A 21,139-nucleotide genomic window follows, 5' to 3' on the forward strand; every position below is an offset into this window, starting at 1 on the left:
TTTGATGTGCTATATTCATGGAGGTTGGGATGGCTATCAGGTGACCCACAGGTTTGTTCTAGTGGTGAACGCGTCTTCGCAAATCAGCTGATTTGGAAGTCGAGAGTTCTAAGCGTTCAAGTCCTAGTAAAGGAAGGTTACTTTTATATGGATTTGAATACTAGATCGTGGATACCGGTGTTCTTTGGTGGTTGCGTTTCAATTAACCATACATCTCAGAAATTGTCTACCTGAGAATGTACAAGACTACACTTCATTTATACTCATACATATCATCCTCTGAAGTTGTACCTGACGGAGGCTTAACAGGAAAAAAGGAAGGAATGGCTATAAGGAGTTATTTGAAGCCCAGCATTATTAATAAAAAAAAAGATTAAGAAACTCAACTTTACCTTACAGAATTATTTTTCTTAAAAATAATCTGTTCATTAGTAAGTTGATTGCATATCTCAGTTCGGTAAATTACTAATAGTACTGCATCCTCATAGATGTTGTATTTAATATTCCGTATTTCAACATTTATTTTGCTTGTACATATTTGTTTTTAAATTGCTAATATATATATGTTAAATGCGGTGTGTTTGACCGTATGGTAAAGTATGAAAATAATTAAAAATGTTAATTTTAAAAAATTATGATAATTTCTTTAAATGATTCTATTTATTCATTCTTTTAAATCTGTTTTCTTTATTGCCTGTGTAACTGTTTAGTTTATTTCATATAATTTTGTGTACTCTTTTATTTTATGTAAAGCTTTTATTATAATATAAGACATTTTTTTTAAATATTTAGTATATTAATTAAATACTTAAAGAGATTTGTTACTATGGAGTGTGAGATTTTACAGATTTAATAGCATATAATTATGTCTTATTCTATATAGTAATTAATAATTCTTATTTAGCAATACCTTGTGTTAATTCTTAAATTTTTGCAACCTCCGTGAAATACATTAATAGCGCCTTAAATATTTGCTGCTACTGGAGCCATCGAAATAGTATCCGTATTTACGACTGAAACATAAAATGAGTTACATTAATAGCTGGTGCTTCCGATTTTGACTAGACGTTGCGTGTTAGATTACTTATTTCCTCAGCTTTTTCATTTTATACTTATTCAGTTTAAACAAAACTTTTATGATCCGTTAATACAGATTCATAAATTTATTGCTTAACTTTAAACAATTTCGGTTTGGCGGGGCTTTGCATAATTTGGTTATAAGGAGAATAAATTAATTTGGTAAATGTAGTTTCTACTAACATTTACAGAAAATTCGCAGTTTTTCCCTACAATTTTAATTTTTTTTTCGTACAGATTGGGTTACCTCGTTTTCCATATTTTTGCAAATATATTGGATCATTTCATATAATATGGTTTTAAATAATTTCATAAATTAGATAATATTTTTAAATTAAATTAATGGAACATTATGCATTTTTTGTCTAAGGTATGAAAGAACTTTGCGGAATACGTAAAATTAGGCCTTTATTACAATTTTAACTAATATCTTTTTTGTTTTTAATGATCTTACAAAAAGAAAAAACTGGATATTAGATAAAACCATTTTAATATGAAGCCCTAAAAAGGTTTTGGGAAAATCTAGTGTAGGATAAAAACACACAACGCACCCGTTAAGAAATACAATAAAATCCGATCTTTATATATTTATCTGAACAAGCCCAATTCTAGTGAATATCTCAATTAGAAAAGACGGAAATGGGAAAATTTGAAATCAATGTTCAAAATCTTTTTTAACCTTTTCAGATCTTGTAGCCATTAAACTGGCTCTGTGCGGCGTCAGTTTTAAAACGCTGTTACAAAATCATTTTATATGGGATCTAAGTTGGTTATTTTTTTTATATTCACAAAGGAATCAGTTTTATTATACAATTTGAACGACGTTTATACGATGTAAAATGTTTTATTTAGACTAGAAAGAATATGACAATTTTTTTCTAAGCAATGTGCTTGTGTGTGTGTGTGTGTGTGACTAGTGTAGTATAATTGCTATGAGGGTTACGGATTTATTTATTATTTACAAAAATTGCTTATTATATTAGCAACATAACGATGTATTGAAACACATAATAAATTATGTTATACGGCACACACAAAAAAAGGAATTTGTGGTCATAAATATGTCACTTTTATTTCAGGTCTAATATATCTTTTCTGACAAAATATATCGGCAAATGTGAAAAACATAACGATTCCTAATGAATTACAGTATACAGTAAAAATGGTTTTTTGTCAATCTGAATAGCCTTTAGGTGGTGGGAATTTTTATAAAACGTAGATCTGCAGTAAGTTCTTACTATCGCATACCGTCGTTCCGTTGGTAATATATTATTATTTCATGATTTTTTTCAAAATTACATCGGTTTTTTTTATACAGTGCGATTTTTTTCACATATTGGGGTTTTTTTAATTTGTGATTTTTTTTTTTTTATTTGCCGAAATTTTTTTTTTATCGAGACAATGAATGACGAACATATTAGGTTTGCTCTTGACGAAGGACTTTCAGATTATGACGAAAATGACAGTGACGACCTTGAGGGATGGACGACATAAAAAATACTGAAATTAGGTGTATCGATTTTTCGGAACCGCATCTCCTGAATTTTAGTAGCGACGATGATGATCCAGATCATTCGAGTAGTGATACTGACACGGAACAGAAAATAAATGTAGCTGGTTCAGTTCTACACCCACCTGCTGAAGGAAACGGTAATCTATTTCATGAAATCCATTATCGTTGTCCAGTGCAGTTGGATGTTGAAATGCAACCAGCTGTTGAGTTTCCTCTCCAAGATGAGGAACTTGACACGGCGGAGTTACAAGAAAATCCAACTGACCAGACCCAAAATGACGAACCAGTCACAGATGACGAAGGTTACGAGTTGGAAGGTCGTCTGCCGGTTCTTGAAAATCCCTGGTTAGTTTGTACTGAAAGGTGTAAATATGACACACTAAACAGTTTGCCTTTTACGGGTCCGAAACCAGGTGCATTTGTAAAGAATCCTGACCTTGTGGCTAAATCCTCTCCTCGTAACAGAGGTTGGCCTAAGAAGCGTCGTAGGAATTAACAGAATGTGCCTGAATATATTTCTGATCCCCGTATTCATGGGCAGACGCTGTTTGCCGTATTTATGTTGTTTTTTGGGGCTATCCTTGAAAACGTAACATTACAAACTAATTTGTATTTTCAAAGCCGTAGACCTGATGGACCATTACCTAAGGACAGAATTCAAGGTGACGTTAGTCTTGATCAGATGAGACGTTTCTTTGCAATCATCCTGGAAATGGGTCATACTGTAAGACACACTGTACAAGAATACTAGTCAACTGACGAGATTTCCTATATCGCTTGGTTTGGGAATACATTACCGAGAACTGTCTTTCTTCATGTTTTGAAGTATTTACACTTCACTAACCAGGATCCACCAATAGAATTAGAAATGCAAACTGGTAACTATGACCGTCTCTGGAGAGTACGCGAAATATTTGAAATTGCACGTCAGAAATCTCGTGAACTCTATAATCCACGACAACAAATCGTAGTTGATGAGGTTTTATGCGCCTACAAGGGTAGAGTCTTGTTTCGGCAGTATATACCTAGTAAACGAAAGCGCTTTGGGATAAAGGTTTACAGACTTTCCGATAATTCTGGGTACATATTCGATATGAGTGTATATCTCGGGAGACAACGAGAGGAACTAAATGTAAACGAAACTATTACTGAACGTACAGTTATCAATCTAATTGCAGGTTATGAAAATTGTGGATATCATTTGTATATCGACAATTTTTTTTCATCCCTGCAATTATATCGATGACTGAAAGATGTGGGAATTCTAGCTTGTGGAACAGCTCGATCCAATCGTGCTGGAATGCCAGCTGAATTCACACGAAACAGACGTAAACAATTTGGTTTGACCAGACACCGGTTAGCTTTCGTACGACACCGGATGGAATATCTTGTATTCTATTCAATGACAAGCGAATGGTGACACTTCTGTCTTCTATTTATGGGCCTGCTGAAGAGGGTAAATACAGTGTAACAATTCGCGGTACAGAAAATGTCGTGAGATCTGTAATGATTGTAGACTACAATAATTACATGGGGGCTGTTGATCTATCTGATCGTCTGTCTTCAAGCTATTACTTACATAGGCGCATGACAAAATGGACGAATAAACTTTTTTCCACATTTTTGATATGCTCCTTGTCAATGCTTATACGGCTTACAAGTCAGTCAATAAGATGGAGAAGAACCAATCCTTCAGATGGTTTCGAAATGAGGTTTTGAAAGGGCTTGTTTCATCATCTCCTACGGGATTTTCTGCACGATGATCTTATGTAAGAAATTTTGAATTGTTACGTCTTGAAAGTTGTAAAGCAATACATTTTCCTAAACGTGAAGGAACAAACAATTTTAGACAATGCGTTGTGTGCTCGGCAATCAGCATTCGCGTAAGATCAGTCTGGAGGTGTGTGGCTTGTGAGGTACCACTCTGCATAGACGGATGCTTTCTCGTGTATCACACACGCCAAAATATCACCAACTAGGAGTAAGTGCTTTTTATTTATAAATTTATTACTTCATTTTATTTGTGTAGGTTATTTATTGTTTCTCATCTATTTCATTCTTTTGTTTTTTGGGGGAATCTCCCATATAGCGATTTTGTTATGTGTTGGGATAAAAACTAGTGCGCGCTCGTAATTTCTTATTTTATATATTATATTACGATTTTATATACATAGTAACATAAAAAAATACCTGTTATTTGTACCGAATAGCTTGTAATTACTGGGGTAATTATTTATGCGTTTCATGAACTTTATTCCCCCCATCCCACCGGCGTGTAATAGCAATACTACAAATTTTTCACGTAATAAATGCTCTTAGGAAGTCTTATAATTTAAAAAAAAATTTTACATTATATGTAACTATAAGAAAAAATAAATAACTATAAAAAATTCTCGAAACTGATATGATAATTCATCTGTGATTTATGACGCGGGATTTTGAAAATATTTTTCTTAAATCAGCAAACTATTTTTCATAAACACAAATCAAAAAAAAAATTTCGCTAATAAAAAAACGCGGTAGAAATGCACAAAAAAATTCTGCAATTAAATTATCGTAATTTTTGTATGGTTTCAATTTTTTTGTTGTTGCAGGCATAAAAAATATCCAATCGTAACCTTTTTTGTTGTAGTCAGAATCTGTTAAATCTCGTTAATACACTGTAATCTTTTGAAATTTTTTTCACAAGAGGGTAGCATATAAGACTATGAAGGGAGGAGGCAATCAGATACCAACATATTTTCGCAGAGCGCTAAGAAGCGCTGAGTATTGTAATGGGAGAAGGTTAACTTTCTTCATCCCTTTCAAGGTCAAATTTCGAAAATCTATAAATTAAATTTATAGATTTTTACACCGTAACAGGAACGTGTATACGAATTTTGATCAATTTATCTTCAGTTGATTTTGCTGTGCGTTGGTTATGAATCACTCATGATATGTTTTATATAAACCATATATTTCACGAAATTTATCATTGCGACATTACCGAGTCCTAATAATAAAATGTACTGGAACAAATTCTGCTCGAGCAATTAATTATTCCAACCGATTTAGTAAAAGTTCAAGTTTATTAATTTTATTAGCTATCTTAGAATGTTATGAATGCAGATATCAGATTTCACTGTTTAAAATTGTTGGTTTAATAATGATTCATAATATATTTAAAAAGTACGAATTTTTTTATTAATTTCGAATTTAAGCCCGATTTAACGGTTACATGAACGTTAAAATTATAATAGTAAAAAAATATTCGCGCTTTTATTTTGTATAACTTAGTACATTTTAAAATAGCTTCTTAAATTAAAAGCTTTAAGTTCCAGTGGTGATAAAGTTCAAATTTTCCGCTTTTCGGCGAAGCTCCTTCGTGCAGAAAGACGTTAGGACAAATAGCAAGCTGCTCTAACGAGTGATAAGGTTAGTGTTTCAAAGCATTTTATGTTGTGAAACTCGGTTTAAGGTGAATATTCACATTAATTATAGAGGGGTTAACCTAACCCGTATATTGTACCCTTATTGAAGCTATATTGTTCCCTTATTTATATTGTATACCGTAAAAACTATGTTCCACAACAGATTTGCGGAGGCTTTGTACAAACGTAAAAACATTTTGTAAATTTTTTAATTGTGTTAAGTTTTTTGTTCAGAAGTATTTTTGTAAGATAATTATAAGTAAACAAAGTTTTATTGGAAGTTGAAGCGAAATCCTTCCTCAAAATAAGTATTATTATTATTTTTTTTTTTTAATATTGATTTTATCTTTTGATTGACTTTTTAATTTTTTTCTCTGAATTTTATTTCTAAGGTATAACGAAGAAAACACTAAAGTCATATTTTTTATGAAAGGGAGTGCTCTCTCTCTCCCTCAGAAAACTATTAGATTAGTTTTAATTTGGTGTTTACTAATCAGTATAAAATATCCAAGCATCAAGTTATGTTTTATGGAATTGTAAAATGAAAAATGTCGGTAAGTTTTAAATACAGGTAAACAAAAATTTTATCGCATCGATCATGCGGTTATATTTTATACATAAATGATCTTATAAAGCTTTTTTTCTTTTGTTGGAAAATATCTTAAGCGTGCTAAAGCTTTCCGCTAAGTATCTTCATTTGAAAGATTATGTAAAATTAAAAATATTCATACACCCACCGTTAGCATTAATGAGGTGAGTTCGTTGAGAAAAATCCAAATATTATTTTATTAATTTACCAGTCGATTCGGAGTAATAGGTTTACAATCGGTAACATTTTGAAAAATATTTTTTGGTTGTTTACAGTCATTTTGTGACCTCCTTATAATGTAGTTTATTGATTTTTATACAGTGGTTCTCAGTAAAAGAAAATTATTTCTCTTTCTACGTTTTCTATTAAAACTAAAAATAATTCCTCTTCTACTGGAAAGAGATAAAGAATTTCTCACAGTATGATTATTTACCATTGCGAGACAGCTTTACAGATTCTTATGAATAATTAAATTTTAAAAGACTGACTTATATAGTTTTTTAAATGTTGTGGTGTTCGTCACGTCAGATTTAATATACATTTGACGGCACGAATTTATTATATTGGCCTAATTCCAGGAAGTTTGTGTTCCACTATGGGAGTTTTCAAAGTAAATAATTTCAAACAAATAACAGAAATGTTAATTAAAAAAAGAAATTTCAAATACAGTATCATCCAGTATTTAGATATCGTTGTCCGATTGTTCGTTATCCGCAGTCTTACGGCCTCATCATTTGAGGGAAAATGTGTTTTTAATTTTATAGCGGATAAATTAGGACTACTCTGTAAATTTCCAATCTTTTTTTGATATCATGCACGGTTTCAAAATTGTAGTGTTCTGTAGCAAAGTTTATCAGGCTTTACCAGGTTTTAGAATTTTTAAAATAAACATTTTGGTAATACATTCAAGGTATTCAAAAAAATAAATTTTTTTTAATTTTATTAAAAATTCTTGTTGTAAACGTTTACCTCATAAGTTTCTTTCCTTAAATATTTGTTATTTAAATTTTAATGAGATTTAAAATTCATAATTTTCAGTTTTTTGTAATATTTAAGAATCGGGAGACTTAATCCGTTAGTAATTTCAACCCATTTTTTTATTTTGTGGAATATCCTAAAACTGTTTTTTTTTTTCGGGTAATTAGGACAGACTTTTGACCCTCTGAAATTTAAAATATTTTCTAGTATTACAGGTTGGAAAACATTGTAATTAATACTGTCCGAATACGAGCTGTATATAGATTGCAGAATAAAAGAGACGTGCCAGGTAAACAAGTCTGTTAACCTACTTCCGGTACGAGTACTACTCATATTACCAAAATTATTCAACGTTTTATTAACAGCTTAATATCCCGTTTATAATTAATACGCTGTTGTGGTTTGTTAGTAGTAGCGATAAAGACATCTCGATTAATACATTACAGGTGCAATCGCACCGTCATTAAATGCACTTGTTCCCTTTCTGGCCAGAAAAATGAGAAATATTTATTACCCTCATTATAAATGTTCCGTCTTAATCCTTTTGCACTGTTAAATATTGTTTTCAAACGATCAGACAAAATAGTTATTTTTATTATAGTTATCTTCTGAGTAACGTAACAGGACCTCCTAAACTATAGTTATCTTCCTGAGTAACAGTCCTTAATTATATTTCCTAAAAAAAATGTTCGGTTTAATAAAAACCATGAATTCAAGAAATACTCTGATAAAGTATCTCCCAAATATTGAGTATTAGTATTTTGCATATTTATTTTTTTCAAATGTAAATATGTATAATTCATATACTTGTCTTCTAGATATTCTGATATTGTGTTTGACTTCTGCCAAGGGTTTTGGCAGAAATCTCATTAAAATACGTTGTTTGTATGTTCGAGTTGTAATGCTAAAATAATAAAATCAAAAATTACATCTTACGTTCATGATAGCGGATTTGTTTATTTCCTTAATTAAATCATTGTGATGGTCTGAATATAACTACTTACATACGTTTGTTGTACTTTTCTATTTTTTTCAAATCATGATGTCCTATATATGGTGGATATCCTGAATGTACTGGTGGGAATACTGGTGGATATCCTGGTTGTACTGGTGGGTATATTGGTGGGTATCCTGGTTGTACTGGTGGGTATCCTGGTTGTACTGGTGGGTATCGTGGTGGTACTGGATATCCTGAATATCCTGGTTGTCCTGGGTATCCGGGGTGTCCTGGATATCCTGGGTGTCCTGAATATCCTCCATATCCTTGAAAACTTGAATATCCTGTAAATCCTTGATTTCCTTGGAATCCTGCAAAACTGAAATTTGTTAAAAGAATTAAAATAAGAATTTAAGTAAATTAAACAAAACGTATAATTATAGTACTTAAATAAAATTTGAAAAGTGGGAAATTAAATTTACATAAGATTATAAGATTTAGCAAGGAACCTCTTCTGGAAGATTTTGTTGTCTATGATGATCTGTAATAAACTAATTAATTATCTTTTAGACAAACCGAATAGCATCTTTCGCATCAGAATGTTTTTCATTAATTAGCTTCCATCAGTGAGTTGTTCTTTTGTTTTATAATGCGAAATTATTGCTGAAGATATGAGAAGGAAGGAACATGACACCGAGATAGATGAGATGTACTTCGAATTTATTAGAAGTATTTGACTGTGTTGGAACAGGTTTAAAAGACTTTGTTTACTATAGTACTAGAATAACCAACACAAGTACAACTGTATGTTTCTGATCAAAGCTTTTTTACTGACAACTACTAGTGTTTTTTTTTTTTTAACAATTATTGAAAAAGAATGTAATACTATGGACAAAATATTCTACGCTGATGGATCAAAATTATATTATAAAATGTTTTATCAGTCAGGTATTACGAGGGCTATTCAGAAAGTAAGGAACGTTTCCACCTGACGCCGCCAGGCGCACATATTGTTTGCTCGTGCTCGGCACCTCAGTCAGCGTCCAGCCGTAACAACGGGAACATCTCCGCACTGCCCGTTTTTTTATTATACAATTTTAAGTGTGTGCTACAATCGAAAATCCGCCAGTTGTGAGGTGCGGTCTGCGATTCGTTTTTTGTTGGCAAAAAAATTAAAACCAATAGAAATTCATCGGGAACTGTGTGAAGTATACGGGAACAACGTAATGAGTGAAAGTTCTGTCAGGAAGTGGTGCATTCAGATAAAGAGAAGAGTGGACGTCCGAGCATTGTGACTGACGATCTGGTCTCCAAAGTTGACGAAAAGATTTGTGAAAACCGCCGTTTCACAATAACCGAGCTTTCTCTATGTTTCCCACAAGTTTCACCGACTTTATTGTTTGAAATTGTTTCACAGAAGCTAGGCTACCACACATTTTGTGCAAGATGGGTGCGTCACTGAGTGGTTGAGATCACAGGCGGCAGAATTCTGACTCAGGAATTTCAGCTTGTCCACCGCTATGATAAGTGCCTGAATTTGTATGGTGATTATGTTGAAAAGTAGTATTTTAGTCCCTCTTTAACATGTATATAATAAAAAGTTTTTCTTGTATTTGGTTTTTAAAATTCCAAAACGTTCCTTACTTTCTGAATAGCCCTCGTATATTGACACATCGTTTTTATTCATTTTATAAGTTGACGTAAATATTATTTTTGAATGCAATTTTTAAAGTTGATAAATTCTTATTTAAATAATAACAATTATATATGTAATATTAATTAGTGTCTGCATAGAGGAAATGCAAAAAGTATTTTTCGTATATTAACCGCTACTTTTTTTGGAATGCTAAATTTTTAGTTTTTTAGATTATTTTTTGTTCTGTTTTAGCCGGGTAGATGTATAGATTATTATTAATATTTAATAATTTTTTTTAATTGTCGAACGTTCAAGAGTACCGGAATAGATTCCACCAAACTTAGTATTGGAATTGCTAATTCCATAAACTTTTCTATAAACGACTATTCAAGGACACCATCCAGAGGTAAACCTTCAATATTGGGAAACTCAAAATTTTGTCGGAAAAATTTCGACTAAACATTTTGCGCCAAATATTTTTTCCGGCAGTGTAAATCGATTCCCTATAATTTATAAATGCAAAATTATCAAATTTGAATAGGTTATTACTTCAGAAGCGTTGTACGCTGGCGATTATTTCAACAATAATCAACCACTAACCTTTAAAAGGAAATCCAAAAGAAAGAAAAAAAAGCTTTTTAAGGAAAATATTTACTTCTGTTTAGAACGACACAATTTATATATATATATATATATATATATATATAAACTCCGCTCTACAAGTTGCTAGATCAAAAATGTAACGTAATAACAGAAGTAATGCACGAGTGAAGATTGGCATTCATTCACCATATTTTAAGGATACGTGATAATAGAATTCCCAAGAAAATCCGCCTATTTCATTTAGAAAGAACAACTAAAAGCGTATGTTGTGTGTGATAAGGTTAAACAAAAGAAGAATAGACATTCCGGATTTACAGGATTAGAAACGAATAAAAGAAATGTAAAAAAAAAAAAATTAATTTATAAAAGGAGTGTCTACGAATAAATGCTTCAAAGAAAATAAGAGTATCATTTTCGCTTTAGTAACGATCACTGCTTGTATGAATTTATTGAAGGAAAAACAAAAAAATAATTAATTTTTTAAAAGACTGCTGTTTTCTTTCAATCATTTGATTAAAAAAAACCGATTATCTAACGCTTGGAATGCGAACTGTTAGTGTCGTTAAAAAATTGACGCCTATTATAATCGTCAAATTTTCAAGTTTTTAATTTATTATATTTTCATTTTTGTTTTTTTATATTTTATAATTTTTTCAAGACTGATGTTTAAATTTGTTATTAACTTTATAAATTAATTCGGTGGTTGGAAGATTTATTCAGATTTATTTTTGAAAGTCTACTGCTGTACCCGTAGAAAATATTTTACAGTCTTTTTTAGGAATATAATCTTTTATTTTATGTATACTGACTTTGTTATACATATTTTAGTTTGACTTATTTTTAATAATAAATTATTTTTTTGTTTTATTGTCTGTTTTATATCTTATTTTATAACAGTAGTAATAAAATAACTACTGTTATTACTATTACAATCGTTAATAGTGATTTTTTATTAAGTTATATAGTTTTAGTTTTTTAATGTAAAAAATTTATGTATTTTGTTATACTTGAAAAAATTTTATCTTGTTACATTTTTTTTTATATCAGTCGATATTATGCTCGTCATTGTTATTGCTGTATTTTCTTCTGTTTTGTTAAACTGGTACTTTAGTTATTTAATATTTTTGCCAATATAGTGTTAGACTATACAAGTTATCTTTAGTTAGATTATACTAGTTATATATGTTGATAGGATATTAGACCTTTTCTTAATTTTTGTTATTGTTTATCATAATTTTCTGTAACCATTTCTGCTTATGGTTATCTTTGTGAAATTAATATCTAAAACACTTGTTAATTAATTTCTATTTCTAATGTGTGGTGGTTTTTTTTTGTGAATAGTGTTTAATATATTTTACATGATGCTTAGATTTTTTTTAATATAAATTACTTAGAATCATCTACATGCCTAATCCAGATTAAAAATTGTAAAGTCTTACGTGATAAGAATTTTCATAATTCGTTGCTTGAAGGAGGACCGATAATTATCTATTTACCTTTCCTTATCTAATTATTAATGATTAAATGTAAGATAATCTTCCTTTTTTTTGAACAAAGATTTAATTATTTGATATATTATTAGTTTATTCATTTCGTTATAGATTTTTAATTTTCGTGCAAAATTAATATTTCCTTGATCGAGATGTTTATACATGTTTCATTATGTCCTTTGAAATAAGAAAGTCTATGCTTTCTAATTTTATTTGTTTGAGGAACTTTGCCTGTAATTCTCTACAATATACCACTTATTTCCACAGTATGTATGGTATAAATTATTTTTAACAATAAATAATTGCTATTATACCCGGTGTCCGAAGAACTCTGCTGTTTAAATTAATTTTTTTTTTTTTATGATTAATTCACTATGTAAGCTTAAAAGTTTGTGCATGGAAATTTTACAGCGTGTAAAAATTGCCTTACTTGACCGAAATTCGAATCTAGGATCCCCGGATGAAAGTCCAAGACGCTAACATTTGCCACGGAAATTTATTTTATCACATTTAGAAATACAAATTGTTTTATTACAACAAAGAGCAACGTATAAAGTTTGTTTTACCTTTTAATATAACTGAATATGAGATCTGTCAACTTCCCTACAGAGGTCAAACCTCATTCCACACAGTTAAGCGTCGGTAGGAATCGCTTTCACGCCTGCTGTTATTCTTTATCGCAGGTGGTCGAGTGACTGGATTTTTTCTTGGTATACGATGTCTTTTACGTAACCCCAAAAGAAGTAATCCATCGGCCCGGCGTCAAATCGGGACGTTGAAGCGCAGGCCCGTATTCACGATTAAATGTATCATCATCATACGTAGTTGTTCGATATAACTGTCATTTTATTGAATGCAGCATTCAACTCGGTGATTCCTTGCATTACGAGCATTTCTTAAGGACTATGTGTAATAATTGCTACAGGTTCTATGATGCGATATCTTAATTTTTCTTGCGCGCCAAGCCGTGTATAATAAACCAACTACTTAATTCAGCATCGGAGGAAATAGTTTGATAGCGTAAGATCCGAATATAATAAATTTAATTTTATTTGCCCGATTCGATCGTCCACCGATTATCGTATGCATTATTAAAATATCCTCTTATGTCTTATCTAAATGTCTTACCAAGTGAGCAGGAGCGCTCAGGGATAAGTCATATCCTCGGTCCATCTTTAATTGGATTGTCTTCCAGGAGTTCAATCAGATCCGTTTGTTCCTTATCTATCCTTTGTTCCAATCAAATCCATCGTGTGTTCATTTTCTAAGTAATCTTTCTACAAAATTTTATTCTTTTATTAAAATTTGGCAGTGAGATCTTGTTACACGCGTTATCAAAAATGGGTACATTTCTTACTCCCAAAATGTTCACCATATATTTGTTTATGAAACAGATAAATGAAGTTTTCCGCTGAACCGTATAGTAGTGGGACATAATTCTATCGCATTCAGTATTTCTTCTTCAGTATTTGCAATTCTCAGAAATCGTTGTCGACCTGCATCTAATAGTTTTGGTTTTAACTTATACGTTTCTCTAAAACGTCTCATCATAATTTCAAACGTTTTACAATTTGGTATTGTAGATGTTTGTCGTTGCTATTTTTTCAAATCGCAGCCGTACTTTACAAAAAAATAATAGGAAGTTTGCCGCCAACTCTCCATTTGTATACAAATTCTTGTTGTTTACCGTTACGTATATCATTAAAATATTTTTTAAATAAAGTTAAATAACAACAGTAAACGGCTCACAAATTGTTCGGATATAATAGAAAACTTATTCAACTGTTATTTCCAGATCATGAAATAAAATATATTTCAGAGAATAAAATTTATTTTAGAAATTACATTTTCTTTTTTTATTTATTTATTTTGTCATTGGAATAAAATTTTGTTCTGTTTATAATTGTGACGTTTTACTTCCTCATTATGATCTATTTTGTTATTAAATAAATTTGTTCTCTTTTCACTGAGTTTATTTACATACATTTTTTTAGTTCTTTATATAATTTTCTAGAAATTTTTGTTTTATTTAATTTTTCTGGTCAAGAAAGTTATAGAATCATCTAATTCTTGTTAGTAATTTGGGATCCAAGGATTTCATTATGACCATTTCACCTGTGGAGGAGAAGTCAAGTTGAAATATTTCTTCTCTAGCCGTAACTCGGAAACAAAGCGTTCGCGGACATATTTCTTATATGTATTAACCTTTTAAATTAGTTTCCGAAGTATAAGGATTTAATTTTTAACCATTTATATACTGTTGTTATTATTGATATGTTTCTTAGTCGGTTCGCTGCACTTGAGAGTTATTGATAGGAAGGCGTTTGTAGTAGATGGCAATAAAATCCATTTAATTTATAGGAAATAAATATTTTTCTGTAATTTATGTATAGTTTTATAATTTTTATATATACATACAATATAAATGAAGTAATGTTCAAATACTAGACATTAAATTTAATTGTTGATCAGCTGTTATTGCCAGCCTATGAAAACAGAAAAACTTTTTATATGTCTTTCATATTAAAAAATATTTCATATCTTGAAAAGGATGTCTTTCAAATTATTTTTGTAATTTTTAACATTTGTATTTAAATTGTTCTGTTTAAAATCGTATCACTTTTCCGATCCAGTTTTTGTGTTTTGTTTCTAGTTTGTTAACTTCTCAAATTTCTGTTCAGTTTTAATAGACGTTATTTACATAAATTTTCTCAGAATTAAATTCTCTAGAAATTCTGTTTTTTTATCGGTAAATTTTCAAAGTTATTTTATTCTAAACCTAAAAAAATGTATTTTCTGACAAAACGTTTTCGTATATTACTAAGGTTTTTTTCTTAAAATCTAAGTGAGATAGGGGTCAGGGACCACTTTTATTCAATTTCTTAGATCAAACACAATAAGGAAGCATCTAATTTACCCCTCGATTTCTACCCGAAGAATGTTAGTTAGGTTTAATTTCTCAGAGGGAGCAGAAAGCTGAGCTAAATGTTTCGCGAGCCGAAATTCGCTAAAAAATTATTTTCTGATCTATATTTATAAAATTTTTTTCTTATTTTTGGCTATAGAATCATCTCCTGAGAGATTGCCGTGCAATTTAGAATCACTCTGTATATACATATATTTTTATTTTTTCTAATACTTACTTTTGGGGTGGAAAATTCGTTCCATATTGGCTGAATCCCATTTGGTTTATTCTGTAAAATAAAATAATTTGAGATAAAATCTTAATGGGCTAAAGTAAAACAGAAAAAAGAGATGAAAATTGCTTTAAGGTTTTACTCATGTTCGTTCATCTGCTCTCATTCAACTTAGGTTGCCGATACATTTTTTTATCACCGATATGGATTGCTTAAAGGCAATCCATATCGGTCCTTCAGTTTACCTTCACTTTGTCTTAAAGATATAAATTAGTACTAAGAAGTTGATAGCGAATGTATCGACCGGTTTACGAGTTTAGAAAGAAATTTCGAAACCAGAGTACTTTTTGATTTTATAATCTCCAAATTGGAATGAAATAATAAAAAAATAGATTTTAGTAAATCAATACTACAAGTAAAGTTATTTCAATATATATATATATATATATATATATGTTTCAATGTATATCAATTACTACAAATCAACACTGCCTTTATAATTACGAAAAAAACGTAAGTAAAAAAGTAACTTAACTACTGAAATTCCAACTGTAAAGAAACAGGGAATGTTTAACAATTCCTTTAACCCTTCTCGACTGCCCATCATGATCACTACCGCTCCACTGACGTAAAGGTAAAACGATGTTTTATTATGAAAGACCAATAGGTTTTCAAGAAAGACTGGATAACCCGTTTAGTCTTAATAAAAAAATTAATTTTATCAAGATTCTGTCAAATTGTGTTTTTATGTTTTGTATTTTTTTTTTAGAGAAGTTGTTAATAGCATTTGTATGAAATCGAAAATTAAGTCATTAAAAAGTAGCAGAACAACTTGATTACGAAATAACAAGTAATATTTTTTTACAAAGTGAAAGAAAAACCCATAAATAATTATTTTGTTATCTCCAAATAGAAAACTGGCTATCGACATCAAAATGCTAAGGTAAAACATTATCAGTTATCAGTCAATTAATTTGTAAATAAATATTTTAATAGCTTTTTTCTTTAAGCGATTGCAATTTACGTAAATATTTTTGAACTTTATTTGTCAAACGTAGACAAATGTCCTGACCAATCGGCCATCCATTACATTATGTTAATTAGTTAATCCGACTGGAAAACTGACTATAGACATCAAAAAGAAGATAAAACTTGATTAGTTCATCAGTAAATTAATATGTAAATAACATTTTTAGTAACTTTTTTCTTTATGTAATGTATGTAATAAAAAAATTTATCATCCGGTGACAAAAGTCCTGGCCCATCCGCCATCCATCCAACAAACGTTGAGGAACCCTTAACTTCTTTTCCGACCATAAATTCATCAGAAGGTTTACGTATATTTTCTTTACGATCACCTAGAATATTATTTAAATTTTGCTTAATATCTTATACCGTACTATTTGTCATTTGAACTGGTTTTTTCAAATATCACCTTATATCTTTGTCAGCTTAGGTTGCTTCTTGAATTTGTTAATTAAATTTCTTTTTCTTTATTAACAACTTTTATTTCTACATCCTTATTTGAATAGAATTTGTTTATAGTAAATAGTAAACTAATTTTTACATTACAGATGAGTTTTAATAACTTAATTTATAACTTAACAGATATGTATATATCTGATGCTACCCAAAAGTTCGGGGAATTTTACCACAAAAATAAGATAGCTTACCATAACTTATAATTTCCATTGTCTCCTTCAAAGTAATCTCCTAGGGCATTGATACAGTGATCCCAGCGTTTTCCCATGATTCCATGGATCCCTCTAAGTCTGCAGGTGTATGTGTTCGAAGCACGTTCTGCGTTTCTTCCTGAATCTCCTCCATGTGTTTTAAAACGATGGCCTTTCGAAACGAAACAATGAAATTTTATTTTCGGAATGAGAAAAAAGTCGCACTGGACAAGGTCAGGCGAATAGGGTGGGTGGGGAATCACTACCGTCTTTTTTGAAGCCAAGAAATTCCGAACGGCTAGCGATGTGTACGCGGGCGCGTTGTCATGGTGCAGAGTCCAGTTGTTGTCAACCCACAGATCTGAACGTTTGCGCCTAATGCTTTCACGTAACCGCTTCAAAACTTCACAATAGAACATCTTATTGACAGTTTGACCAAGATGAACAAATTCCTTATGGATAATGCCTTTGATGTCAATAAAAACAATCATCATCACAGACTTCACGTTGCTGCGAAGTTGGCGTCATTTTTTTGTCCCCAGTGAACTTGGCGACTTCCACTGCGACGACTGCTGGTTAGTTTCAGGTTCAAACCCGTACACCCATGTCTCATCACCGGTTATGATGTTGGAGATGAATTGCTGAATTTTTCATTTCACTACAGACAGCTACGGGATTTTGTTTCTGGTCGCTGTTCAACAGTCTCGGTACGAATTTCGCAGCAATGCGTCTCGTTCAAATTGTCTGACAAGATGTTTTGCACGGACCCACATGACATTTGTACGCTTGTACAAACATCATGGATTGTTTGTCTACGATCTGCAACAATAGCCTCTCGCACTTTCGCGATGTTTTCCGGTGTTGCGCTTGTTGATGGTCTTCCTGAACGCTCACCGTCATCGACTGTCGTTCGTCCATCTTTGAATCGTTTGTACCACAAAAAAGTTTTACTTTTACTCATAGCATTGTCACGAAATGCTTTTACAAGCATGCGATGGGTTTCTGCACCGGTTTTTTTAAGCATGGAGCAAAATTTGATGCAGGTTCTTTGCTCTTTAAAATCTGCCAGTTAGAACTTCGCCGAAGCAGTAAAACACAACGTTACACAATCGCACGAAAGTCAACAATGCAGCCTCTCACCGTCACAGCTGTTGGAACATTGATTCACAAAGAGTACTGTTAGCCAATTCTAGCGGCAGTAGGTCGTACCAGCAATGGTTCGCGCGCGAAATTGAAATTCCCCGAACTTTTGGGTAGCACCTCGTGTTTATATATATATATACTTTTTTTTAATACTTACGGCTGTGGAGGATAACCCGGCATCATCGGATTTATTCTGTAAATTAAAATAATTTGGGTTAAAAAGAAAAAAAGTTCTAGTGGAAAACTAAAGTAAAACATTAAAAGAAATGAAAGTTTCTTTAATATAAAGCTTTAGGCATGTTCCTCATGCACTCATTCAACTTTAAGTATGTCGACAAATTTATTCTTATTTTTGATATGGATTACTTAAAGACAATTATCTTTAATTTGTCTTTAATATATTAGTTAGTAATAAAAGGTTGATACTAAAGTTTAATTAAGTTTTAGAAATTTGGCATTTAATTTATCGAAGCCATAAAAAACCTATTGAGCCCTAGTTTACAAGTTTAGAAATTAAAATCTCGAAACCAGATGTAAATTTAATTTTTGTTCAATCATCACCTGCAGCTCTGATGAAATGATAAAAGGTAGATTTAACTTCGTAGGCAAAACCGGATAAAGTATCAGTTACTACTAATAAACACTTTCTTCGTATTGTTGAAATAGAAAAAAAAATACAAAATTGAATTAAGAAAAAAATAATAATTTAGCTATTGACATTCCAAGTGTAAATAAATGGGGTTAGTTTAGTGTTTTTGTTTTAAGAGACACTGTTAACACTTTTCATTAAAAAATCGAAAATAAAGTAAAATAGCAGAATAATTTGACTACAAAGTAACAAGTTCTACTGTTTACAAAAGAAAACAAAAACCTTTAAATAACTACATTGTGCTAATTACTTTATCCGACTGGAAAACTGGCTATAGACATCGAAATGAAGATAAAACTTGATTAGTTCATCAGTAAATTAATATGTAAATAACATTTTTAGTAATTTTTTTCTTTATGTAATTTACGTAATAAAAAAATTTGTTATTATCCGGTGACAAAAGTCCTGGCCCATCCGCCATGATCCAGCAAACGTTGAGGAACCCTTAACCTCCTTTCCGACCATAAATTCATCAGAAGGTTTGCATATATTTTTTTTACGATCACCTAGAATATTAATTAAATTTTACTTAATAACTGATTACATACTATTTGCATTTGCATTAGTTTTTCGAATATCACCGTATGTTTTTTTACAAACGGGAAAGAGATACGTTGATGTCAACTTAGGTTACACCTTGAGTTTGATATACATTTCTGTTTATTATTGTTAAACAACTTTTATTTGTACTTACTAAAATTTTTGTATGCTAAACGGCAAACTAATCTTTTTATTACAAATGAATTTTCATAATTTAATTTATAACTTAACATTTACAATATATATATATATATATATATTAATACATACGGCGGCGGTGGAAAACCCATCCCTTGTGGGCTGATTCCCATTGGGTACATTCTGTAAAATAAAATAATTTGAATTAAAAGAAAAAACATTAGAGGGGAAGACACAACAACAACAAAGAAAAAATGAAAGTTTTATAATAAGACTTTAGCTATCATTCATCAACATTCTTACTTAAGCATATCGACAAATCTATTTTCTTCGATATGGATTACTTAAAGTCAATTACCTTTAGTTTGCTTCTAAGATGTAAATTGTGTAAAAATTTGATACTAAAGTTTACTTACATTATAGAAATTTGTCATTTACTTTATCGAAGACGTAAAAAACTATTGAGCCCCGGTTTACGGGTTTCGGAATGAAAATATCGAAATCATAGGTACATAATTTTTAAAAAATCATCATTTCCAGCTTTGAATGAAACGATAAAAAAAATTTAACTACATACGCGAAACTGGACAAAATCTCAATTACTGATAAAAAAAAATTGAAATAAAGAAAAATAACTTACTTATGGACAGTCCAAGAATAAAAAACGGAAAAAAATTATTATTATTATTTATTAATAATAAATTTATTATTAATCTATTAATAATAAATATTTTCTTTATTTCAATTTTTTTACTAGCAATACATTTACCCCTTCTGGACTGCTCATTGTGCTCAGTTCCGATCCTGTGATATAACGGTAGCATAAAATGATGTTTTATCATAAAAGACCAATAGGTTTTCAAGACAAACCGGATTGCCATTTGGTCTTATAAAAATGTTATTTTATGAAGAGACTAAGTTCGGTTTTTACGTTTTTTTTACAGAAATGTTTAGTAAAATTTATGTAAAATCGAAAAAAGTGTTTAAGATTGTTTAACAATTTTACTACTCAATAACAAGTTTTATTAAATAAAATGAAAACCCTTGAAATAATTAATTACTTTATTGTTACCTCAGATTAGAAGACTAGCTATTGACGTCGAATGCTAAGCTAAAAAACGTAATCACTTCATCAGTAAATTAATTTGTAAATAATAAATTGAATACATTTTTTTTTGCTTTTTAATCGATTACAATGTACCAAAATATTAAAAATATTTTTTTTATCATCCAAAGTCCTGGTCAATCGGCCATCCATCACAACAAATGTGGAGGAACCTCCGAACATCCTTCCCAGCCATAGATTCATCTATGGTTTGCGTATTTTTTTGTTTACGATCAGATGCTCTGGTTTTTCGAATGTCATCGTATATTTATTTTTTCTACAAACTAGGATTAATTTATAACATATATATATATATATATAAGTATTTTATATATATAAATTCTATATTATATATATACTTTTATATATATAATTACGTCTGTTGAGGATAACCCGCCGGCAATGGGTTAGATACCATTAGTTCATTTTGTAAAATAATGTAATTTGAGTTAAAAAAAAAATTTTTATGGAATACTAGAGTAATACAAAAAATGAGATGAATTTTTTTGAATAAGGCTTTA

General features: G+C 30.5%; 1 protein-coding gene and 1 long non-coding RNA gene across 2 annotated transcripts in view; one reads left to right on the plus strand and one right to left on the minus strand.

Moving 5' to 3' along the window:
• Nucleotides 1-21,139, plus strand: part of LOC142326695 (uncharacterized) — a 181,192-nt gene that overhangs the window by 43,593 nt on the left and 116,460 nt on the right. The gene's annotated exons all lie outside the window — the stretch shown is intronic.
• The window catches only part of LOC142326522 (uncharacterized), a 48,649-nt gene that overhangs the window by 23,999 nt on the left and 3,511 nt on the right, over nt 1-21,139 (minus strand). Inside the window, exons 2-5 of the mRNA XM_075369098.1 lie at nt 19,646-19,696; nt 18,344-18,379; nt 15,377-15,427; nt 8,572-8,883 (exon numbers count right to left, since the gene is read on the minus strand). Coding sequence (XP_075225213.1) covers nt 8,572-8,883; nt 15,377-15,427; nt 18,344-18,379; nt 19,646-19,696 — 450 coding nt within the window. The remainder of the gene's footprint in view (nt 1-8,571; nt 8,884-15,376; nt 15,428-18,343; nt 18,380-19,645; nt 19,697-21,139) is intronic.

Source organism: Lycorma delicatula, chromosome 6, assembly GCF_047948215.1.
Source record: "Lycorma delicatula isolate Av1 chromosome 6, ASM4794821v1, whole genome shotgun sequence".
NCBI classification, from domain to species: Eukaryota; Metazoa; Arthropoda; class Insecta; order Hemiptera; family Fulgoridae; genus Lycorma; species Lycorma delicatula.